This window comes from Bison bison, unplaced genomic scaffold (assembly GCF_000754665.1).
Source record: "Bison bison bison isolate TAMUID 2011002044 unplaced genomic scaffold, Bison_UMD1.0 scf7180017864324, whole genome shotgun sequence".
NCBI lineage: Eukaryota > Metazoa > Chordata > Mammalia > Artiodactyla > Bovidae > Bison > Bison bison.
In genome coordinates this window covers 9997352-10023743 of record NW_011494896.1, presented here as the reverse complement: position 1 = coordinate 10023743, position 26392 = coordinate 9997352, and the positions used below count along the sequence as shown (strand labels likewise).

General features: G+C 45.5%; 1 protein-coding gene across 1 annotated transcript in view; it reads right to left on the bottom strand.

Annotated features, from left to right (window-relative positions):
* TENM4 (teneurin transmembrane protein 4) overlaps window positions 1-26392 on the bottom strand; it is an 858900-nt gene that overhangs the window by 201637 nt on the left and 630871 nt on the right. Inside the window, exons 10-12 of the mRNA XM_010853253.1 lie at window positions 20671-20841; window positions 13450-13664; window positions 11595-11805 (exon numbers count right to left, since the gene is read on the bottom strand). Of these exons, the coding sequence (XP_010851555.1) occupies window positions 11595-11805; window positions 13450-13664; window positions 20671-20841 (597 nt within the window). The remainder of the gene's footprint in view (window positions 1-11594; window positions 11806-13449; window positions 13665-20670; window positions 20842-26392) is intronic.

Sequence of the window (26392 nt, the reverse complement as noted above, 5' to 3'; positions counted from 1 at the left end):
CTGCAGTCACCATCTGCAGTGATTTTGGAGCCCCCAAAAATAAAGTCTGACACTGTTTCCACTGTTTCCCCATCTATTTTCCATGAAGTGATGGGACCGGATGCCATGATCTTCGTTTTCTGAATGTTGAGTTTTAAGCCAACTTTTTCACTCTCCTCTTTCACCTTCATCAAGAGGTTTTTAGTTCCTCTTCACTTTCTGCCATAAGGGTGGTGTCATCTGCATATCTGAGGTTATTGATATTTCTCCCGGCAATCTTGATTCCAGCTTGTGTGTCTTCCAGCCCATAATGTCCCTTAATATATCCTTTGTTTTATATAATACAGAGGCACTTGGCCCAATTCAGGCCCTCCTCTCTCATCTAACCGTACTGGATACTGAAACAGTCTTCCAATTTGTCTCCCTACTTTTAGCCTGAGAAAGTAACCCATTTGTATATACCACCGCCACAGAGATGGCTCCATGGCACAAATTAAGTTACATCTTTGCTTACAAACTATCTCGTGCTTCTCACTGCCTTCAAAAACCAGACTTTCAAACCGGTCTAAAAAGTTCTTGCCAGGTTGGGCCTGAACTCATTTTCGAGGCTCCAGGCACCATCCCATCCATGCCCTCTGCCCACCTCCAGTGCATACACCAGGCCCTCTCACAACAAAGGCCTGAGTGACAGAGAACAAGAGCAAAAGTGGAGGCACCGCAGCCAGAGAGACCTGGATTCAAACCCTCGCTGTTTCGCTGACTGGGTATGAAACTTCTGCCTCGACATCTAAACACGATGAATCGCACTTTTCTCTGGAGAAAAAAATACCTACTTTGCATTTTTTACAAATACCTGTTGTAAAGGGTCTGAAACAGTGTATCTAAAACATCCAGGATGATACTTTGATATACTATGCAGTGGATAAACAGTAGCTGTTAACATGAATTTTGCCAAATCCTTTCAGAGAGGCAGGAAGGAATTTGTAAAGACTGACAAAACTTGAACCTAGAATGTGACATTTGAGAGGCTTCCTACTAAATCTAAGCCTATGAGCCCCAACTACTGAAGCCTGTACACCTAGAGCCTGTGCTCCACAACAAGAGAGACCACAGAAAGAAGAAGCCCAAGCATCTCAAGAAAGAGTAGCCCCCACTTGCAGCAACTAGAGAAAGTCCATGCAGCAATGAAGATGCAGTGCAACCAAAAATTTAAAAATTATTCAAAAAATGAAATAACAGTTAATGCATTGGAATGTTCTGGAACCCGCATTTCCATTTTTGAGCTGCAATAAGGTCCAGCACAGAAAGGCTGCAGACTTGAACCCATTTCAGAGTTGCTATAGTCCATGGGGTTGCAAAGAGTCAGACACGACTGAGCGACTTTCACTTTCTTTTACTGAATCCAGCAGCCATGAAATGCATGAATTTCCCCAAACAGAAAGAACATTCTTCAGTGAAGTGCCTAGCAGTGCCCTGAACTGGCAGATGTGCCTTCTTTCCTTCAAGCTGTTCAGAAGTTAATGTCCACAGAAGAAGGCTCTAGGTGGCAAGAAGTATCTGTGACCTTTGGCCTTTCACTTGGTACTCATTGGCCCTCTGGTGAGGGTCTGCCTTGTTCAGGGACCTGTGCCCACATCTGGGCTCCAGGAGAAGTCTTCAGATTGGATTCAGAAGACCTGGCTCCGTGTCCTGTGAGTCACTGCTCAAAGGCTCTTTCCTCTCATCTCTAAAAGCTAACAGTGGTTGTTTTCTGCCTGGTCCACAGTGACCACGTCTGTCATTGAGCAGAGGTGGTTACCATTTCGCCTTTATTATTATTATTCTTGAGTAACTCTTCAGAATACCTTTCTGGTTCTCACTTCGGCTCCAGCCCTAAGTTGGTAAATTACTGAGTATTTGTACACTGCCTTCCAGCTCTCTAAGCACTTTTCTCACAGTAAGTCCTTTATGCCTCCAACTTCCTTCTGCACCCCTGGCAGAGGTAGCTGCCTGCCTTTCTGCCCTCACGGGCGCTCGCCCAGAGCTCTCGGTGGGCACAGACCACATTCTGTTGGAATTATTTATGAGAGGGCCAGGTCTCCCAGGGGACTACAGGCTCTTCGAGGCTAAAGCTTGTTTTGTTCACTGATGAGTCTCCAGCACTTAACCAAGTTGAGGTTCAGCAAATGTTGAATAATTAAGAGACACTTAAAAACGTGCTGAGAATTTGTCATGAATCACCCAGCTTCATGTCACCGTCAGACTCTCTGAAGTGGGTTTTATTACTAACAACAGGTGAGGCTCAGATGTACCCAGCATCCGACAGCTCATAGATAGTGCCGTCAGAACTCAAACCCAGGTCTGTTTCACTCCAAAGCCTCTGCCCCTTTTCTGGACCACACTGTCTCTCCAGCCACAGTGACAACCTCAGCTATCTAACACCAATGCCAAGTCTAGTCGACCTGGTTGGGGGCTATTTCTCAGAGGGCACCACAGAACAGGAGGCCATGCATTTAATCATGTCCCTCCTATCAGCCATTCCGAAAAGTGAAAGGAAAGGGTACCAGGTGTAAGAACCCTCTTAAGGCCACTGCTCTGTAATGGTAAAGCTAGCTGGCGATATGGGGAGGAGCAGCTGCCTTCATCAAATGAGGGAAAGGAGAGCTCTCAGAACACAAAAATTAATCATCTGTTTTATAAAAATTAAACCATCGCTGCTGAAATATTTCCTATTGGAAACCCCACCTGAATGGGGGTGGGAGTGGGGTTCCCTCAGCAGGAGTGAGCACAGTATCAGGATAGTTTTCAGGACCAGGCAGATGAGAACCCTGTAGCCTTGGACAGTAAGCCCACTGCAGGCACCCTGTGAGCCTAGGAGATGCAAAGGCCATGATGTCTAAGACCCCAGCTACCTCGATGGTTCTCTGACTATGAGAGTGTATAAGGACACACACAGACGTCATCACACACCAGAAACCTGGTTGCTAAAATGTAAGAGAAAGAGCATGGGCTCTGGCTTGCTAACCCAGCTCTATTTCCTACTTATGAGATCTTGGCAAATAGCATCGGATCTCTGAGCTTCGGTTTCTTTATCTATAATGTGAAAACGCACGTCCTCTAACTTCCAGGGTGTTTGGGAACTGATACTACATCCTGTACAGTGCCTGGCATGGAGTCAGGGCTCAGTCAACAGACTGCTGTCATTACGATCTTGGCTTGGCCCCTTGGTGGCTGTGTGACCCGGGACAAGTCGTGTGACTTCTCCAAGCCTTGGTTTTCTTACCTTTAAAAAGTATGATTTAGATAAAGAAGAGGTTTGTGGAGGCTCCTGCCAGCTGTATCCCAAAGTGGTAGAAGCATAAACCAAAAGTGAAATGGAGACTCTGGGTGGAGGAAGAAGGCTGAAATGCTGACATGCAGGAGCCTGGATATATCTAAGTTCTTTCTGTTGGCCCTCACTGCACTGTTTCTCCCAGTCACTTTTCCTCAGCTGCCTGTCTTCACGCCTAAAATGTTGTTGTTGTTCAGAGTATGTCATGACTGACTCTGCAACCCCATGGACTGCAGCACACCAGGCTTCCCTGTCATTCATTATCTCCCGGAATTTGCTCAAACTCATGTCCATTGAATCGGTGATGCCATCCAACCATCTCATCTTCTGTTGTCCCCTTCTCCTTCTTCCCTTCTCTTTCTTTCCCAGAATCAGGGTCTTTTCCAGTGAGGTGGCTATATGCATCAGGTGGCCAAAGTGTTGGAGCTTCAGCTTCAGCATCAGTCCTTCTGATGAATATTCAGGACTGATTTCCTTTAGGATGGACTGGTTGGCTCTCCTGGCTGTCCACTCCTAAAACAGACCATTCCTAAACCCTTTTCTCTTCTTGCCTTAATCTTTTCTCTTAGGAGACAGTATCCTACCAGCTGGGGTCTGCCAATAATCTCTAAGAGCAGGTAAACAACACAAAAGGATTCATTTATCTCCATTTCCAAGGCCCTCCATCCTGGCCCAGACCAGCCTGAGCCTCTGCTGAGACCTCAGACACAGCCCCTTAACCGGAGTCCCAGTTCTACAGCTTGAGAAACTTTCCAGTATGTAGATCAAACTAGGTCACTCCAGCTCAAAATTCCACAATGGTTTCCTGCTACTGTTGTTGCTGCTGCTAAGTAGCTTCAGTTGTATCTGACTCTGTATGACCCCGTAGATGGCAGCCCACCAGGCTCCTCCATCCTTGGGATTCTCCAGGCAAGAACGCTAGAGTGGGTTGCCATTTCCTTCTTCAATGCATGAAAGTGAAAAGTGAAAGTGAAGTCGCTCAGTCGTCTCCGACTCTTCACGACCCCATGGACTGCAGCCTACCAGGCTCCTCTGTCCATGGGAGTTTTACTGTCAGGATCAATTAAAATACAAAACAAAATGAAACTTCACATGCTGTGTTAAAGCCCATACAACCTGGCTGCAGTATCTCTCCAGGTTACCTGATACCACTCAGCCCTCTGATCCACATCCCATGTGTGACCATATCACAGTTCCTTGAACTCCCAGCTCGTGTCTGTCCCAGGGCCTCTGCACATGCTTTCCCCTCTGCTGGGTCTATTTTCTCCCCAAACCTTTATCTAAACAACAACCTTCCACCCCTGCTCCAGCCATCTCAATGAGGTCCCTTATTTGTTTCCTTAGGGCACTCTCTTCTCTTCTCTACCACAGTGAATGTATACCATTTACAAATGGCAACCCACCCCAGTATTTTTGCCTGGGAAATCCCACGGACAGAGGAACCTGGCGGGCTACAGTCCGTGGGGTCACAAGGAGTCGAACATGACTTGGCAACTAAACAACAAAAACAAATTATATATTTAGATGTATACTGGATGGTTGAAATTAAACTTAGCCTACATTACACTGTCTCAAGCAGGTCTGTAAACTCCAGAGGGTAAGAAGCATGGCTATTTAATATACCACGGACACCAATGCCTGCTCAGGACATGGCATGTAGAAGACAAACCAGCAAACGCTGGTCAGATGAGAACATGAACAGCTGTAGTGTCCAGATCTGCCTGCAACCACCCTGGACCTCCTGGCCAGCCTGCTGAAGGCATCATGCAAAGGGCTCTGAAGCTCTTCTTAATAAGAAAGTCCTTGCTGCCTAGGATGCTGTAGAGACTGAACCAAGTCTTTTTCCCTCCTCCTCAGGTACTAGGTTGGCCGAAAAGTTCGTTTGGGTTTTCCATAACATCTTCCAGAAAAACCTGAACAAATTTTCTGGCCAACCCAGCATGTAGGCAGCTTTGCCTTCCGCTCAGCCTCACTAACTAGCCTGTGAGGATGTCAAAGGCAAGCACCAGGTCTGCTTCATACTTTCTCTGTATCTCCGCCTTGGGAAAGCGCATGATCATTTGGGAATGCAATCACTGCTAGATGAAGAAAGGAAGGCAGGAAGGAGGGAGGGAGGAAGTGGGGGCGACATTTGCTTCTAGTCCTGGACACAGAATAGGTCAACTTGCAGCAGCTGCCTGGGCCTGAACAAAAGGACTCTCCTCTTTAATGAGCATTAATGTCCTCAGACCAGGAAGACCAGGGCATGTGTCTCATAAATTACCAGGGTCTATACTGTCTAACCGGAGAAAGCAATGGCACCCAACTCCAGTACTCTTGCCTGGAAAATCCCGTGGACGGAGGAGCCTGGTGGGCTGCAGTCCATGGGGTTGTGAAGAGTCAGACACGACTGAGCGACTTCACTTTCATTTTTCACTTTCATGCATTGGAGAAGGAAATGGCAACCCACTCCAGTGTTCTTGCCTGGAGAATCCCAGGGACAGGGGAGCCTGGTGGGCTGCCGTCTATGGGGTCGCACAGAGTCGGACACGACTGACGCAACTTAGCAGCAGCATATTGTCTAACAGTGATTCTCATTTCTTTTTTCTGGGTTTCTTAATCCACTGTTGGGCAGCTCTGTTATTTTTCAACTTGGCTCACACTGTCACAACGTCAGGGTGATCTGTCCTCTTATGCTTCAGCATCAACCAAAATGAAAAGATAAGATGCTCTCTGGAGACCTGAAGCACTGCAACACTGACTTGTCGTGTCTTAGGGGTGCAAGCAATGCATATGGAGGTGTTTTTATTTTTTAAGTTTTGGATGTTGTGAGATTTTTTTCCATTGTCTTTTTAATGACTTTTCAAGAAAGCTTCCTGTGTTGATTTAAGATGCATACTTATATTAATAAGGGGAAGTTATAAATAATAAAGGGAAAGTTATATAAAGGGGAGGGGAGTTAATAAAGGGGAAATCATATTCTATATAATACAAATAGAAATAAAATATTTAATAGCATCAGAGCAAATAGTAAGACACTCTGGCATCATGGAGAGAACACAGGATTTGGAGACCAAGTTTCCATCCTGGCTCTGCCCTTAATAACTTTGGGCAAGTCAATCAAATTCTCTGAGGTTCAATTTCTTCATCTGTAAAGGTGAGATCAAAAGGCAAATTGTCTAAAGTTCTCGTGAGGTTCTTTCTCACATACAGAAAAAAGCTAAGCATGGTCCGCAAAACACAGTAGGCGTTCTCTAAATGTCTATTGAATGAACAGATAGAAAAAAAGTGTAATATCCAAAAAAGGAGGCTTGATCTTGGAAAAGAGGCATATGGCTAAAGAAGGAAGATCATGCGCTGTGGAGTGAGACAGATACAAATTCAAGTCCTAGCTTTCCTCTTAACATGCCTGAATCTCAACTTCCTCATCTACAATAGGGGGTGAAAATAAAAATAATCACCTTATGGAGTTACTGCAGGGCTTCAAGAAAGTATTTCAAGTCCTGTGTAAATGGTGATGGTGAATTATAGCTACTGGTATAATTCCCCTGGGCTTACCAGGTGGCTCAGTGATAAAAAATCTGCCTGCCAATACTGAAGACGCAAGAGACATGGGTTCGATCCCTGGGTCAGGAAGATCCCCTGGAGAAGGAAGTGACAACCCACTCCAGTATTCTTGCCTGGGAAATCCCATGAACAGAGGAGCCTGGCGGGCTACAGTCCATGGGTTCGTAGTTAGATACAACTTATCGACTAAACAACAACATATAATCCTCCTACTTCATTCAGTACTTGGGGTCAGCAAGGTTACCTATCCCCAGACAGGAGCAGAAACATTGCCTTCAAATTATCCATCTCTGCATGTAGGGAAAGGCCAGTCTTTCTGAAAACAGCTGCCATGTCTTATTATAAAACTTGCCTGGTGTCGGTGGTTTGTGTGCCTGTGTGTGTGTGAGAGACAGAAACACATCCAGTTCACAGGGGGCTCTGTCAACAGCGTGTCTCCATATGTATACATTTGTATACACAATTTGTAAAGTGCTTTTAGAATTTTTTCAAGGCAAAAGATAAACTAATATAAAATCATCAGCTGGATTGCATTAAATGGAGGGAAAAGCAAAAACGTACACAATACAGCCATTTGTTAAATTAAACACAATTATTTCTCCCGCTATTTAATTACAAACAGATATAAATAATCTGGATTCTGACATCTCAAATCTTCTTAAATTCTAGCTCTGCACTTCAGCATGTAATGAAGGGAGGGTCGTTTTCCAGACTGTGTGTTAAGCAAACCTGAGAGTTACAGTTGTATACTGGGACCATAATAACTTCACTAAAACAAGACCTAAACTTTTAATTAAGCTGCCAAGACAAATTACAACTCACGGCCCACAGGTAACGACCACAGACAGCAGAGACTCAAGGCCAGGGAGTCTCAGGGAGAGAGGGATTAATAGCAACATCGGAGTCAGTCTGTTTCTGCATTAAAGTAAGAAAAGGTATTCATTAAACAATCACTGTAGCTTGAAGGAAGACAGACAAGTCAGCAAGGCAGCAAGAGAAAGGTGGACTGGGAAAGCAGCCGGGGAGAGAATGTTAACCACTTCCATGCATGGAAGCCTGGACTGGGCACTGTATATTCACTCTCTCCAATCGTCACAGGGGGGACCGCCAAGCACTATTACTATTTCCCTTTCTAGACAAGGAAGCTGAGGCTCAGAGAAGCGACGTGACAGACTACGTTCGCAGAGCTAACGCGGATCAGTGGGAGAAGGAAGGAAGAGAAAGCAGAGCTCAGGAGGTATTTGTTTTCATAGCTAAGCTGACAGACTGCCCACCAGAATCAGGATCACCTGGGCTCTGCCTTAGGCCTACTAGGGGAAGGCCCAGGAATCTGAATTTTAGACTCGCTTCCCAGGTGACTGCTTTGCACAACAATATTTGAGACCCCCTCCATGAGATACTGTAACCCCTTGTTACTCAAAACGTGGGCCACAGATGAGCAGGATCTCACTGGGCACTGCACCCCAAATGCTTATTGCAGCACTGTTTACAACAGGCAGGACATGGAGGCAACATGAATGTCCATCCACAGAGGAATGTATAAAGAAGATGTGCTATATATACACAATGGAATATTACTCAGCCAAAAAAAGAACAAAGTTGGGTCATCTGTAGAGATGTGAGTGGACCTAGAGTCAGTCGTATAGAGTGAGGTAAGGTACAAAGAGAAAAACAAGTATCATATATTAACGCACATAGGTGGAATCTAGAAAAATGTGCACATGCACCTGTTGCCAGGACCTCCCAGATGGCGCTGATGATAAAGAACCCACCTGCCAATGCGGGAGACATAAGAGATGTGGGTTTGATCCTTGCGTCAGGGAGATTCCCTGGAGGAGGGCATGGCAACCCACTCCAGTATTCTTGCCTGAAAAATCCCTACGGACAGAGGAGCCTGGTGGGCGAGAGTCCATACAGTCAGAGTCAGACACGACTGATGCAACTTACCACATACAGACCTATTTCCAGAGCAGAAGCAGAGACACAGACATAGAAAAAGGACATGTAGACACAGTATGGGGGAGGGGAGCGTGGGGCAAAGTGAGAGAGTAGCAGTGACATAGATACACTGCCATGTGTAAAGCAGATCGCTGGTGGGATCCTGCTGTGTGACACGGGGAGCTCAGGGCGCTGCCCTGCGGCGACCGAGATGGGTGGGGTGGGGTGGGAGAGAAGCTCAGGAGGGAGAGGATCTATGTGTACAGGCAGTGATGCACTTTGTTGTACAGTAGAAACTAACACAGCATTGTAAAGCAATTATACTTCAATTAAACAACACCAAAAAGGCAGACTCTAAACATCCACCCAGACTGACTGAAGCAGAATCTGCATTTTAACAAGACGCCAGGTGGTGCCACAAAACTCTGAGAAGCACGGTACCACCTATCTGCTCTGAAAGGCATCACAGGGTTAAGGAAGGTGAAGAAATTTCATCATTTAGGTGAGAATGGGAGAACCAGAGGGAAAAGCAGGACCGTCTCCTTAATTATGGCAAAAGAGGTCAGCAAGCTCTGACAAGCCAAGAGTTGGCAAAGGTACCTACCTGTACGACATTTTATTTCTCTGAGAGGCACTTCCTAATTAAAAGTAGTTTTCTTTGGGGGTTTGTATTAATATCCTTTCATATTTGTGCTCAGTTATTAAAAATATAGAATCCTGATTGGAGGAGACCTTAGTTCTGAGCAAGCGTGATGCTGCGCCTAAGAGGAATCAGGCTATGAGACTATGAAGCCATAAGTCAGGGACCACTAATGACTTGAAAATCATGTCTCTGATCTGAAGCTACCGAGTCCAGAAAGAGAAAAGAAAGAGAGTCTGGAGCCGGGCAGACCCTGCGGAGTGTCAGCCTAATTGATGGTGAGGACCATGGCTGACCACGGCCGACCATGACCGACTCTTCCATGACGGGGAAAGGGGTGCTGAGAGGCTTTGGGTCACCATTAACCACCAGGCTGGAGCCTCCAAATTCCAGAGCCTCAGGGAACCAGAAGCTGGAATTTGTGCAGGGCCAAAACTGGCTGGATGGCATCACTGACTCGATGGACGTGAGTCTGAGTGAACTCCGGGAGTTGGTGATGGACAGGGAGGCCTGGCGTGCTGCGATTCATGGGGTTGCAAAGAGTTGGACACGACTGAGCAACTGAACTGAACTGAAAACACAAATTAGTGGTGGGGATTCAGAAGTAAGCACAGTTGCCACTCCACCTCAAAAGAAGGCATTAACGGAGGAAACCGACAACACAGCAGCTGCCAAAACTGGGCAACTACCAATGGGGGCCTGAGGGAAGCCCACTCCAACTCCCTCATGCGCTGAGTGACGCCGTGTGGGCTGGGCTGAGGACTGGGGCAAGGAGATTACGTCCAAGTCCCTGCCCTCCAGGTACTCAGCGACCAGCGGCTAGGGCAGACAGGTGGAAAACAAGGACAGCACAGTCTTATTTCTTACCCCAGGGCTCACGCAACACAGCCCCACTTCCCTCATTTTGCCAAGAGGGTAGAATGTTGAGCCTGCAGTCACAGTCCAATCTTATACATTGTTCACTGTATTTAATGGGAAGGTATTCACTGCCTTGATGCTAAGGGCAAAATTGCAAGTAAGAGGAAAATGGCCTGAAAATGCTACTGCTGTTAAGATGGAAGTACCAGAGTCTTGCAAGAGTTTTAGGGACTAAGGACCAGATTTGGAGATTTTTATTCAAATTCCATTTCCCATATCAGATAGACTCTCAGCCAAGGACTGAGAGCTTTGAGGAGAACTCAAAACTTCACAAAAGTTTTCATTCAGCAGAAAATTCAACACCAAGCGTTCTGGTTAGCAGAGTTTTGTCTTCTGGAAGTTTTATTTTCCTGTAGGGGATTTTTATCTCCAGGCTATGTCAGTGAGCTTCTATATGAACTCAGATAAAATGTTTTCTGACCTCAACCAGAGACAACCATGTCCTACATCACATCATGGTGGTTTGAGGAGGAGACAAATTCTTTGCAGCATGTGGGTACAGAAGAGAAATGCCTTAAAATAGGATGCCAGGCTCCTGGGACACCCCCAGGCTTTTGGGGTGGCCAAGGGGCTTGCTCTGAACAAGAGCTCTTCCACTGCAAGGGACATGACAGGGCTGAGAGCCCACTTAAATCATGGGGGCTCACTGTCCACCAGAGTTCAGGGCATCTCAGTATCTCAGTTCTTACCAAAACCCCCATCTGACCGAGCACACTGTTTATCCAGCCCTTTGCACAGCTATTCCCACCCTCTCTCCAAGCCTTTATCTACCTCTTTTTTTTCTCATCTGCCAGGGTTATTGGCTCTAAAAGCAAAATAATCAAGCAAACAAATCAAACATTAAAAAAAAATACAAATAATACATCAGTGATTTGAACCAAGATAAATTATGAGGATGGATACAGGTATTGGGAGGGAAGTGACAAGAATTACTGTCTCCTTGTCAGTTTCACCCTTCGGTGTTTAAATGAAGCGGCTGGTCTGCACACCAGGCCACTGATCAAAGAGAAAGATGGTGGGCAGCAGTATTGGGCACCCACACGGCCTTACAGCTCCTCCTGCCACTCCCTTCATTTCCCCGCATCTCACTCCTACCCTTTGTCCAGCAAGCCCGGTCAAGATGGCCTCATGCTGGATCCAGCTAGCCTCTGCAGCCCTGGACAGTATACATCCCGCTGTCAGCTTCAACCCCTAAGACCCCTGGTGTCCCCTCATCCTGGGAGACAATACCCCACGTGCCCCAGAGCGGCGGAGGTTCCTTACCGATGGCAGTAGTGAGAAAGGAAACAACTTCAGACTCCTTCCCGTCATTATAGAAAGCCAGGTGCCAGATTCCTGAATCCAAATACTGGATGAAGCCGGTCTCATGGCTAGAAGGGGGGATGGCTCCCCGAGACTGGCGCTGGGGCCCCTCCAGGCTCCGTGCCTCCTGGGTCAGGAGCCTCCTTCCATCCAGCAGCTCCACAAAGTCAAACTGAAGCACAAAGAGAGCATAATTAGCAGCGGACCTGCTTCACCACCATTCTAAGTTCTTCAGGCTTCTCCTAGGGAGGATGCAGGGAAACACAGATGAAACAGGCAAGAGAGGCCAAAGCGATGCGGAGGTTGACCAACCAATCCAACTCCTTCCCAGACCCCATTTTGCAAGGTGGGAATCTCCTGATCCGCTGGTGAGGGCGGCAGAATTAGTAGATTATTTTTAAGTGCCAGTTGGCTGTAGTTTGGGGTGTGGAGAGTCTTCCTCTGGCTGACTCTACATCTCTACATCAATCAGGACAGCCACGCTTTTTTTTTTTTTTAGCTATGCTTTTCTGATGGGCATGTGATTAGAAACCCAGTCACTTTATGACTGAACTCCTCCAACTCCACGCAGGGGATGGCGGGAGGGAACCCTGGGGATCTAGGATGGGGCCCGGAGCACTCACTGGGTGTGCCTTAAATGTCAGTCAAGTGCAAAGGAAAATTTGATTTATATCTATCTTCCCTTTGTCAACGATCCTTTCTCAGTGCTCCAGTTTCAGGGAGCGGTTTTAGGGGAACTAAACTGGATTAGCACAAAACTCCATCAATAATTACATGCTGTGTCAAATAATACAATTTCCAATTGATCCAAGCCTGCTAGCATGAGAAACTCGAGGGAAGATAGTCACGCGGTGCTAACAACAGGCAGGTGGTGAAGTCCTACTGGTGAGCAAACCGAGCAACTGTCTACCTATCTATCTCTTAAGAAAAAAAAAAAGGGTATTTATCCTGTCTCATGTGACAATGTCTAGGGACAGGAAACCCAGGACCAGTAAATAAAGAAATCAGGGGTCCAGGCTCTCTCTACTATTCTGCAACTCCGTCCTTAGCAGATGTCTCTATCTAGCTTTTACCTAGAAATTAAGTACCTGCTGGGGGTCACAAAGGCTACATTTGGCCAGGGAATGTCTGAGGACGCCTGTGACTCATGTTACTCCAAGCCCAGGGCAGGGAGGACCTCACGCAAGTCTGCTTGTCACCCATCATGACTGGCTAAGTGTCAGTCATCCTGCTTGAGTTTTAAAGGTTTTCTGGTGCACCTGTGTCCGGGTAAATGTGAAACCCTGAAGGAGAGAAGGGATGCAAGAGATGAGGCGAGGAACCTTTATTCTGAGCCAGGTCCTGTACTAGCTGTCTTCTAGATGTGGTTCTCCACTGTTCACAGCAGCCCTGCGCAGTGGGTATTGTTAGCAGCATCTGCTAGACTAGGAAACTTGTTCCAAGAGGATGTTACAGGCTCGAGGTTACACAGCTGATAATGAGAGGATTCAAACCCAGGTCCGTTTGACTCCAAGGTGCATGCTGTGCTCTCTGGATTGCATTTCCTGGATAATTTAACTTAGGAGACTGGGTACTAGTAAAAAGGCTATTGAGAGATTCCCTAGAATTCCTTCCTCTTAAAAAGCTCCAAGGATACAGCCCTACTCATCTGAAAGGCAGGGTCTGAGAGAGGGCAAATGGATGAATGGACTATAAAATTTGTGAAACTCCCTCCAAGCTCAGGGATCCAAGTTTCAGCATCAGGTTTCTTGACTTTGGTTAAGATTTGAGGTGGGAGCCCCTGGAGAGGAGAAGGGTACATAGGGTTCTGGTTTACCTGTGTGTGTGATGGAGGAAGGCCTTTTCTGCCATAAATGCCAACCAGAGCCGCCTTTCCCAGAGACACATTGAATTTCAGATGCACAGGATGGTCTATGAACACCTGAGATCTCCAGAAAGTGCCAGGAGGAATCTTCTGGGAAGCCCGTCTCCCCACGTCGATTTCTCCAGAGTCTATAAAACTGTCCTCTGGAAAGAAACTACTGGGCTTTCCTACCAAGACACAGGGAAGGGAAGACAAAAACATCACCGTTAGCCACAAGTGGAACCAGGGATCAGAGTATCTGAAGGAGCAGGGCTCTCCTCTGCCTCCCACCTCTTCTCTGCAACATTCCAGGGCCAGCCCACTCCCTGCCCTAGACTCCCCCATTGAGGAGTTAGAATGTCCAGAACTTTTTTTTTCCCAACGACGCTCAAATTGTTCTGCTAAAAATATGCATTCTTCCAAAGCAGAATGGGTCCTCTCCAAGGGCCATCTGTTTACTGCATAATTCTAGAGCTTGTTAAGATATATTTTGAGCCTAAAAATAATCACTTGCAGTCATATGAGAATAACTCTGCGCGTCTGAGCACCCGCGTGTGTGTAAAAGCATGCATGCTAAAAAAGAAAAGATAGAGGGAATGAGGTGCTGTTAATTTTTCAACTTAGAATGGTTTCCCTAGCAGTGGGAAGCATGACCTGAGCGGAGTCAGGTATTTTTCAAGTTCACTAGGATCTGAGAGACCAATTCTGGGGCTCAGACATGTGGATGAGGGGTTGTGTTGGGAGCAGGGGTAGGGATGGGGGTGGATGAGGAAGAGGGCACATCTGAACAGAGAAAACACTTCTGAAAAACGCTTCTTTGTCTGGGATGTAGGGCAATGAGTATCATTGTGCTGAAGGTGGGTAAAGCTGGGGAGATTTTTCAAGTTTAGGCACAAAACTTTTCACATACTTAGATTTCAACTCAGGCTGCCAACCCTGCAGGCCACAGGAGTGGGGGCTGGTTGAGAATAAGATCTCTCGCCCAATTCTGTCACCAATCAGGAGAGTGACAGCTTTCTGGGGGCACCTCAAGTGCCAGGAAGGAAGGCTGCTTATCAAACTTCCTCTACATAGTAATTAAACACACTCACAAGTGAAAAATATAAACCCTAACTTCCTGCCAGACATCAGCCCTCCGAGGAGTTGGCAGGGGGCAGGAGGAGAGAACGGGGCATTAGAAGACCACCCTTAGGACATGAACAAGCCAAAATCAAGTCAACAGGCTCCATCTTATTTGTCATCAGAAAGCACCCCCTGGGCATCCTAGTTTCAAGGTTTGTTGTGTTGCTAGAGATGCTGGAAGAGGCACTTTCAAGACCAAGAATCCATCTGTAAAGAAAACACATTTGTGGGAACTTTTTATAAAAAGCATTTGGGGAATAAGAAATTAAAGTGTCTTTTTTTCCTCCCCCAGCTTTGTAAGATTCCTTACAAAGCACATTTGATGCTGAAATGGAGCTTGGCAGGGCATTGTTGTAGTCATAAAATATTTTACTGTTTGAAATAATAAAATTCAATTTATATGTTAAACTTCTCCATATGTTATCATTCCCTTATAAACTCCTAGGCAGAAACATCAGGTTTTTAGCTTCAAACCGTTAAATGTTATTTTAATTAAAAATATGCCAACAGAAAAGTTAAAACGCACGCTCTCAGTAAAAGTACCAGTAGTATTCTGTCATTAGCATGGGAAAGAGCTTGCATTTAATTCCTTAATGGAAGGAATGTGCCCCAGACTTTTACCTTGAAAATGCAGACACATGCAAACCACCACACTGTGGTTCAAAGTTCAAAGACAGAAGCCAAATTCACAAAGCATTAAGATGGAAGAGAATCATTGTCACATTCTTCCTTATCTGACTTTGGGGTTCCTAATTCCACAATCCTTTTATAGTCCAGGTAGAAAAACAGTTTACCCTTCAGCCTATAATTCTGTTAGGGAAGCAGAACTAAGAGGGAGTTATGGCACAAAAGCAGGATGAGTTCTGAGCTTTTTACTCCTAGAAACTGCATAAAAATAAGCCGGAGACTCCTAATTCCAAGACCTCATCTCCTTTGTGAGTGGGTGGGAGTCAGAGCTGATGGGATTTGAGAATTGTCTGCATTCAAATAATTCCTATGTCTGAGAATAAAGAATGAAAACTTCTCCCACTTTTTGGCATGCTGTTGGAGAGCCCTGTAGTGTTCATTTCCCCTCCAGTGAGCATGTTTTTCAGAGACAGCTATTGAATTAGCCAAGCTTTTAGTTTCACAGGGCAGAGGTCAAGTCCAGAGACTCTCCAGAGGTCTGCAGGCCCAAGAGGCACACATAAATTGGCTCTTACCCCCAGAGGAGTGGCAAAAAGGGAATAGTCTTTTCTAGCACTCAACTATTTCACGAAAGCTGGCCAAAATGGGAACAAAAAAATTTACAAAATTTATATTTGGTGTGTATACCATGTTATAAAAACAGTAAATTCTGGTCTAGGGCACAGCACCCCACCAGGACCCTGACTTTCTTGGCTGAAAGAATTAGGAATTAGGAGTCTTGAGCTTATTTTCATGCAGTTTCTATGATGGAGCTTAGGATCTGGAGCTTAGGTTCAAAAGCGAGGCCTAGAAGTCACCCTGTCCAGATCCTTAGGGAAGGGGCCATGGCCCTAGTCTTTTAAGGAAAAATTTGAGAGGGGAAAGACCATGCCCATCTTGGAAATTTAACCTTTATCATTCTTTCCCATCAGTCCCCAGTGGTCCCCACATTGACTAGGGATGAGATGAAAGTTTCTAGGAGGAGGGACCTGGAGCCTGCCGAGTACCTGTGGCTGGAGGGAAAGAGGCAAGACACTGGCTGGGCTAAGTCAGAGTGAAACCACCTTCATCCTTTTCTGTCTTTCAGAAACCCTTACTGTCTTTCTCCAGATCTTATAACCTAAGAGTCTTCAGTCTTAATTCTGAGCACCAGTATGTGAGCACCAGGATAGAAAATATTCTACGACATGGCAATACCCACCAGTGGTGGAGTAGGGAGAGGGGGCAGAGGGTAGAGGCAGGTGGAGGTGAAAAGTCCTGTGTATATAACTCTTTTTATCCGTACCTATGTTCTGGAACACAATAATAATAACAAATATCAGTAGTAGCAATAGCAGTAAAGATAGAGGTAGCAGTACTAATGGTATTATCTATCATTCATTAAATTCCAACTATGTACCAGGCATTTTTACATATATTGGTACACTTAATCCTCACATTATTAAAATGTATATACTGAGGCTCAGAATGTGAAAGAAACCATTCAGAGATGAAGCCATTTGGGGTGCCTCTTTATTAATTAGAATATGGCTTCTCAGAACATCAAATTGATAAATTATTAATTAAAACTCTTCAAAGGTCTTTTCAATGGTAGCAGAGTATATTAACCCTCTTTAAGAGTAAAGATCTGATTTAATTCACAGTCTTAGAAGGCTAGATACCAAGGCTAGACCAGGAAGATCCAAGGCTCACTGGAGCACTTCCTGCCATCCTGGGATACAAAAAATTGACAGTTTTTATGAACTAGGATCCACACATAGACCCCAAAGTTAAAGGGAAACAGTATCTCAAAATATTCCTAAGGACACTATACAATGAGTGAGTGCCCCAGAGGCTTAACAAAGTACAAAGAGCTTAACTCAGAATTAGGGACCCCCAACAGCACAAGCTTCACAAGGCAGATTCTACTGGTAACCGTCGTTTTCTTTACAAAGACATACAGATTCAGGCTTCCCAGAGCAATGTTCTGGAAATAAACAATCATGTCTAAAAGAATTTTCTCAACAAATTGCTGAAATGATTGGCTAGCTCAGTCAAAAATAAGGGAGAGTTGGAAGAACTAAGATCCCATGCACTTCCCAAATTCACAGTCTTTATTTTCTTGAACTGAGATTTATCCATATGGATTCTAAATTCCTAATCAACCAACATTCTCCCCCTCCCTCTACCTTTTTTGGTTCTTTTCAATGCAATAACTCGCACAAAGAATTCTTTAGTTTCCTTAGCAACTGTTTGAAATTTATTTGGTTATCAAAATAAGCTGAGAGCCCAGCTGAGCCTGTATGCAGCAATTTGCATGGTTCAAACTGATGGGCAATTTTGATTTCATTGCAGAAAGAAGAAAATGCTAACCTAGCCCACCAATTAAACCATCAGAAATGCTTGTTTATTCAATGCTTTTCCCCCTTTCTCCATTAATGCATAACATAAGTTCTTGTGGTTTTACTTCAGAAATCTGCTGTATTTGGTTTCCATCCCATGACAGCTCTGAAATGGTTATAGCCACTTTGAAAGTACAGAATACATTGCAGTTTGATGTTATTCTCAGAGACATGATGAGCCTTTAAAATACTGGGTTCATCATATACTTCACTTGTAAAATTAAAAAATACACACCCTTTAAAAATATTCAAGCATGCCCTAAACTCTGTAGAATCTTTGAGGAAAGAATATTAATTAGTCTGGAATTCTGAGATTTCTAATGACAGACATGGAATGGCTTGGGATTTAAATGAATAAGAAGAAAAGGAACTCACATTTATTGAATACTTCCTCATAACCAGTCTTTGGAAAGATACGTATGAGCCATCCTTGTTCCACAGATGAGGAAACTAAGGCCAAAGGAAATGGAGTGGCAGAGCCAATAAATGGCCAGACCAGGACGCAAAGCCTGGACTGTCTGGCTCCACGGCCCATCTGTCCTCTTCCTACCACACTGCTTCCCCTATCACTGTGCAATGGGGCTCTACTCTTCATTCTGGAATCAGCTCTCTTCTCTGATACCCTCAGAAAGGACAGGAAATGTGTGCTCACATCAGGGTTAGAAGCTTTCCCCCTTGAGATATGTCTAAGGAACTAGATTTTTAACATCACAGTTAAAAACATAAACTGAGTAGACACTGCTTTGACCAAGGCAAAAGAAATTAAGAACCCTGTGACAGTCTCACATAAACTCTGGGAAGCTTTGTCCTCTGTTTCTCCAGACGGATGTATTTTTTTATCACAGTAATTGCTTTTGACGCTGACCACTTTACAGCATCACACTGCATTTTGGGGGTTTGTAAACAGGATTTCCAATTGCATTAGTAATGACAGATAATCCCTTTAAGCAAAAATATTCCAATGAGAGTAAACCAATAAACTGGTGCAATTTTATCTCTTATCTGCACCTCCTGCTCCTTAGGAAAAACAAAGCAAAATCCAAGCAATCCGCAAACTAATTTCATTAGAGTGGGAGATTTTAGATAGACCCAGGTCCTGTTTAAAGAAAATTTGATAGAGATCATACAGAAAACTCACATTTTTCTAAATGAGATCTTTGAGGGTTACACATATCTTAAATCTGCATTGGTTGATACTAATCTAAAGACAGTTGTCATTTACATATTCACCTATGGCATCTGACACTGTAAGCTGACATGGGAATCACAAGGCGACAGGCAGGACCATGGACAGAGCCAACCTGAAAAAACTTCTAAAGAAGAATCTGGTTAATCATGTGATGATGCTATTACTAATTTCACATGTAGAGCTTGTGAATTAGAACAGACTTTAGAGATAATATAGATCAATCACCTCCTTTTAATGAGGAGGAATATGAAGCTGAGAAAGTCTTTCAAGGAATTTGCTTAAGGGCATCATGAGTGGCAGCAGCTGAACTTGAACTCAGGGTTCTAGACTCCTAACCCAGAGTTCTTCCCATGACCCAATCCATGCTCCCTCCATATCCTATTAAGGTGCAAAGCAAGTGTAAGTTATTCAATGTCCTAAGTCTTAAAATCTTTATAAAGGAGAAGACTGGCTTTGCCCCTCAAAGTAGCAGGCAGACGTTCTGATTTGGCTCTGTGGAAATGCCCTCAGTTTCCTTAAAGATGGTCATTGGTCAAGAGTTGATTTTGGACTTCAAGACCATTCAGAGGTCATGAATAACTGCTGTGACTAGCCATATGCTACTCTGTTAACCACACCAATCACTAGAAGACAAACTCTTAAAAGGACAGGGAAGCTCAGGAGCCATGACCCAAAGTTAGCTGAGATAAAAGGAAAGGCAGTGAAGGCTGGGGGCAGCTGTAACCACTTTGCTGACTAGGGTAACACCAGAAAAAAAAAAAGTGGTCACATGAGAAGGGATGGTCACATTCCCTAGAATGACAACCAGCCTGGCTCATGAGCTCAGACCTCCTCGCTGGTGCCAGTTCTTGTGGATCTGCCACTCCTGGCTGACAGTGACAGAATTTACCAATAAGTTGGTGGCATGTTAGAAAGACCCCTAAGAAATTAAAAAAATGGGTCTATGGACGTCCCATTCAAGAATGCCAAACCCCGAATGTCACCACCACTTCCATCATTAATACAGAAACATCTGTGTCTCATGGTACAATGGGGTTCCTTATTCACATCTCCTTCAGGGTCTTATAACCATGAGGTGAGTCAGGTAGGGCAACTTATGGAGACAGCAAGAGCCCTGTGGACCACAGACCTGGGCCACGTCCCAAATTCCACTGGCAGTGTGACTCTGGCCAAGTCACTTAATCTATGTGGTCCTTAGTTTTTGCATCTAAAATGGCTGTAAACAATTATACTTACTTCACAGGATCTCTGTGAGGATTAAACATGAAATGTTCTTCACAAAAAGCTTTGAACAAACATACTGAACAAACACTAACAATTACTGTGCCTGGAGATGAGGAAACGAGCTCAGGAAAATTAAGTGACTTGCTCAAGGCCACGTGGTAGGAAAATGCTAGAACAGTGGGAGTGGTGTTTCCCTTAAACCACAAGGTCCAAGGATATTTCATGTACACCACACCCTCTACCCACCTTGCCACACACCCCACTCCAAGAGACGCCCATTCATGCCACAAGGCTGCCCCGGAAGGCGTATCATGATCCCACACCATCAAAGACGGCCGCCCAGCAGTGTGAAAGCCCACGATGCTTCCCCTGAGGTATGGGATGGGATGCCGCTGAGCACCATGAGCCCTGCCCAAGCCCCGCGATGAGCTCACAGTGACGAGGAACTGCGATGAAGACATGGGTGGCCCGGCAGCGGCGTGGAGTGCGGGGGGATGGAGGAAGCACCAGGGCATGGAGCTGTGAGTCAGGCACATGGCGCGCAGGATGGCGGTCTCCTCGCTCAAAGGCAGACACAGAGGACTCACGACACGAACAACACAGCGACCCTACCTTCTGCGGCTCCTTTGCCTTTCCTGTCAGGGATCTCTAACCCAGTGCCCCCTGAGGGATACAGGGAGACGTCCGTTGGCACAGGCCAACTGCTGGCTGTGTCCTCCGTGATCTCATACATCTGCCCCTCCATCGGCTGCAGGTGCCAGTTTAGGCCAAACAGGTGCATGGCTGTGGTGAGCAATGAGAAAAGTCATCTTTTTCTGCTGGAGGCGGAAACGGGACTCCCAAGCCATAGGGGAGGGCAGGTGGGGGTGGGGAACATGGGAATTCAGTTCAGTTCAACACAGAGCCCCTGGAGAGAGCTCTGGGTGCCATGGAGGGGACTGGGCCACAGGGATGACCCGGGCACGGACCCTGCCCTCAAGGGCTCACAGTGTAGGGGTGCAGGGAGAGGAGCAGGACGGGGGTACTTTCAGGAGGTCTAGGCCTTTTGCTTTAAAAGATTAAAAATAACAATCTACAGGGGAAAACGGCAACTTGTTTCATCAAGGCTTAATTTCCTTAATATAAAAATAATGCTTACAAATAATAAGCAAAGTCCAACCACCCAGTAGGAGAACAGGCATAGGAGATGGGCAGACAGTTTATAGAATAAGAAATGCACCCGGCTCTCGGCTGTATGAAAGGACTCTCTACACATTACTCAGGGTAGAAGAAATGGAAGTTAAACTTTGAAATATGGTTTTTCATATATGGTTTGGCAAAGATTTTTAGAAGGCTGAAAATATACAGTATTGGAAGAGAACAGGAAACAAGCACTCTCATACTCAGCTGGTTTGGTGTGAGCATAAGCTGGTACAGACCTTACAGAGAGGGCAGTTCGAGAAAAGCTATAAAATAAAATACCCATACCCTTTACCCTGGAACTCAGAGATTCCAATTCTCCTCCAGATATGCTCACATTTACACAAAATTAGGTTTGTGAGTGCATACAAGGTTATTCACTACAGCATTGCTTGTAATAGCAAAACATTGGAAAGTGAAAGTCGCTCAGTCATGTCGACTCCTTGTGACCCCCATGGACGATACAGTCCATAAAATTCTCCAGGCCAGAACACTGGAGTGGGTAGCTGTTCCCTTCTCCAGGGGATCTTCCCGACCCAGGGACCAAACCCAGGTCTCCTGCATTACAGGCAGATTCTTTACCGACTGAGCCACCAGGGAAGCCGCAAACACTGGAAACCAGTCCACAAACAAGGAGCCAGACAAGTTACATTCATCCAATACACTGTGTGTGTGCTTAGTCACTGAGCTGTGTCCGATTCTTCGCGACCCCACGGACTTAGCCCACCAGGCTCCTCTGTCCATGGGACTTTCCAGGCAAGAATACTGGAGTGGTTGTCATTTCCTCCTCCAGGGGATCTTCCCCCACTCCCACCCGCCCCAGGGATTAAACCTGCAACTCCCGTGTCTGCTGCACTGCAGGAGGATTCTTTATCTGCTGAGCCACTGGGGAAGCCCATACAATATACTGTGCAACCATAAAAAAGAATGAGAAAACTTTTTTATACATTTTTTGGGAAGGAAAATGGTAACGTGCAGAACAATAATACACCGCCAGTATTCCTGCCTGGAGAATCTCATGGACAGAGGAGCCTGGCAGGCTATAGGCCATAGAGATGCACAGAGCTGGACACAACTGAAGCGATTTAACACATGCTCAGGACAAAAATACAAATGGAGGGACTTCCCTGGTGGTACAGTGGATGTGAATCTACCTACCGATGCAGGAGACACAGGTTTGATCCTGGTCTGGGAAGATTCCACATGCCTTGGAGCAACTAAGCCTGTACACCACATATACTGCAGCCCGAAGGCCTTTGCTATTCTACCTTTGGGTTAAGAAAAGGATTCTGTATATAGAGTCTGAGAGGATATGAAAGACACTGGTAACAGTGGCAGCCCTCTAAAGGAAGAGATGCTAAGGGCCTGGGAAAGGGGACTGATTCACATTTTACATTTCATCACATATCTGTTGTACATTTTGATTGTCTGCATTTTTGTGATTTGGGGGAATTCTGTGATTTTGATTCACGTGCATGCATTTCTGTTTTAAAAATATCTTTGCAATGTAGTAACTGCTAAATAGTCTTCTGCAGCAATCTAGAAGAGATCAGTAGACACTAAAGAACGGATACTGTGCCTTGAGATATACAGTGCTCTAGGCAGCATGTTTCCAAAAAGGTTTGTGAGCTCGTACAAAGTGAAGGCGCTCAGTCGTGTCCGACTCTTTGCGACCCCATAGACTGTAGCCTACCATAGACTGTAGCCTACAGGCATCTCCATCCATGTGATTTTCCAGGCCAGAATACTGGAGTGGGTTGCCATTTTCTTCTCCAGAAATGTGTGCCTAAATCCCATTCAGGATCTAAAACTTGAGCCTTATCAACGGTCCATACTTACCCCTTCTGGGAGGCCTTCTCTGATCCCCTACATACAGAGTTAAGTACTACTCCAGTCCCTGACTCCACAGCACCTTGTGCTCAGTGTCCCTCCTTTGCTCAGTTGATGAACATTTTCTAAAAGCCAGGACCCGTGGCTGACGCTGAGAGCCAGAACCAAATCAGATACTCCCTGCTTCCAAGAGTTCAGAGGTAGGGGAGATGGACAAGCAACAAAGTACATTCAGAAGGACTGGAAGGCCCAGAGGCGGCGGTGGCTGACCCAGTAAGAGGGCCAGAGGAAGACAGCAAAGGACCAATCGACAAGACATATGAAGGCCCACTGTAATTGTTTTCACAGAGGACCAAGGGCTTGCTAGGCAGTGTCCTGGGTAATTTGCATACATTACCTCTAATCCTCACCCAACTCAACCAGACCCAATTTACAGATGTGCATACTTAATTAACTCAGAAGGTTAATTAAAATTACGATAATTATGAAACTATGATTTCTTGAGTGTTTTCCATGTGCCAGGCATTGTGCTAAAAGCAGCAAATACAGTATTTCCTTTCATTCTCACAACAGTCCTAGAAGGTGATAATCCCATTTTTGCCGATGAAAAGACACTAAGACACAAAGACTTCAATTTACATGGCTAACAAGTGGCCTCGAATCCTAGCCTAGAATCCCAAACTCTTTGAATCCTGAAATCACAAACCATTTCCCTCTCTGGCTGGAAAAGTCAGGCTCTCCTGACTCTGCCATTCTGCCTCTCACTAGCTTTATCCAACAAGGTGGGTGGGCATTATAAAGACACCCTCCTTTACACAGGAAGCTGACTCTAAGCCTCTTACATGTCTTTTTAAGGCAGCAACAGAGGATCCTGTGAAGTAGACAGAAAGTTGTGTTATTTAGCCCGTTTGTGGAATGGTCACTGATGGTGGTCTTGAGTAGTTGTGTGACTGTCTTCAAGATGCAAAAACCTGTAGAGAAGAGCGGAGCGCAGCACAACCTTCTGACTCCTGGTCCAAACAAAACCCACTGAGGACGCACACAAGTTCGGCTTAACCAGGACCGTGTACACTGGTACCAGAGATGCGATCTGACCCTCTGCTTTCTCTTTGGTTACTATGACACAGGGGAAAGTGTCCTGGACTGACGGCAAGAAAACTGGCTTTGAATCCTAACTGCCACTTCCTAGCTAAAGTATTCTTATCTGAGAAGTGAGGATAAAAATATTTCAAAGAATTATTACATCATATGTGGTCATATAGGGCTTCCCTGGTGGCTCAGATGGTAAAGCGTCTGCCTGCAATGCGGGAGACCCGGGTTCAGTCCCTGGGTTGAGAAGATCCCCTGGAGAAGGAAATGGCAATCCACTCCAGTACTCTTGCCTGGAAAATCCCATGGATGAAGGAGCCTGGTAGGCTACAGTCCATGTGGTCGCAAAGAGTCGGAAAAGATTTCACTTTCCCTTTCTTCTTTCTATGTGGTAATATGGGCTCTCGGGTGGCTCAGATGGTAAAGAATCTGCCTGCAATGCAGGAGATCTGGGTTTGGTCCGTGGGTCGGGAAGATCTAGAAAAGGAAATGGCAACCCACTCCAGTATCTTTGCCTGGAAAATCCCAAGGATGGAGGAGCCTCGCGGGCTACAGTCCAGGGGGTTGAAAAGAATCAGACACGACTGAATGACTAATAATTTCACTTTGGGTGATAATATATGGCAAAGCATATTATAAACTGTACCCATGTGTGATTGCTGTATTTTATAACCATTATATTCATACTGTTGATGATACTGATAAAACAGTAGCTCACATTTATAGAGCACTTTTTAGGTACCAAGCACTCAATGAAGTGCTTCAGACTGCTCCTTACTGTCCCTGTGTAGTTTCCAATAATAATAAAATTCACCGGCCTGTTAGAAGTGACTATGCTGCTACTTCTGGGGCTGAATTAGCTCACAGTTCTGCTTACCTTCTTACCGTTTCAATCTATTTACTGGCAACTCCAAAGGTAGTGGAAAAATTGCCTGAACTGCGGACAACTCAGATATATGCAGTTAAATGAGCAGGGCTTCGTTGCCTGTTAGAATCAATTATCTCATCTAAGTGTGCAAAGAGAGCTGTCTTGTTAAAAGGTCAGGAGAATTAACTAATCCCACGATGAACAGACTCTCACAGCTTTGTGAAGAGAAATATTTTTATTGTCAAAGCTACCTCTTATTTTAATAAGATGCAAAAGCAAGTTCTTGCTTTAAAAAAAAAAAAAAAAGTAGGCGGAGGGGGAAGAAAAGCCAGTGAAAAAAGTATTCCAGGTGAAAACGCTAACAAGATCTGGCGTTCCAGGGCAGTTAATTAGGGCACAGCAGCCCACCACTGGACGGGGGAGGATGTCGGCTCCCCTGCTTCTCAGCCTGGCCCCCACCCCCCACCGGTGATCATAAACAGGGGCCCCCACAGCTGTGAGGCTGGCGGATCTCTCAGTCAATCTGCAGACGATGTGCTCCTGGAAACCAGCAAGGGAAGCCAGGTCTGGATCCAGCTGTAACTGGACTCTCAGGAGACCCAGTCCTCCAGAAATAATTCTGGAGGCTGGCGGTAGGCAAGTGAGTATGGGGCCACCAAAACTGGGCTGAGAAACGGCCGGCTAGAAGGAAAGATATAGAGAGATAAGGATACAGAGTCAGAGAAGCCAAGTTCCACAGGTAATGTCATCTTAGCGCCAGAATGAAAGGGACCTTCAACCTGCGATCCAGTCTTAAATATGTCATGCTAGGGGCCCCTCGACTCTTCTACTGTACTGTTTGATGGGTGGTCAATTTTACACCCAATGGAAAGACAGAAGGAAGGAAAATGGTTTGCTCTGTTCTCTTCTCAAAGCACACAAAGCTTACTTGGTCAGAGACTGTCCAAAGAAAACACAAGCTCAAGCAACCATTTTTCTTTGTCCTTGATAACAATAACAACAGTAACTCAAAACCCGGTATAAACTGGAGTGCATACATGCATGGATGCCAGGTCACTTCAGTCACGTCCGACTTTTTGCAACCCTACGGACTGTAGCCTGCCAGGCTCCTCTGACCATGCGGATTCTCCAGCCAAGAATACTGGAGGAGTGGGTTGCCATTTCCTCCTCCAGGGATCTTCCCAACCCAGGGATCAAACCCAGGTCTCTTATGTCTCCTGCATTGGCAGGCAGGTTCTTTATCACTAATGCCACCTGGGAAGCCCACCTGGACTGCATCAGTTCAGTCGCTCAGTCGTGTCTGACTCTTTGCGACCCCATGAATCACAGCACGCCAGGCCTCCCTGTCCATCACCAACTCCCTGAGTT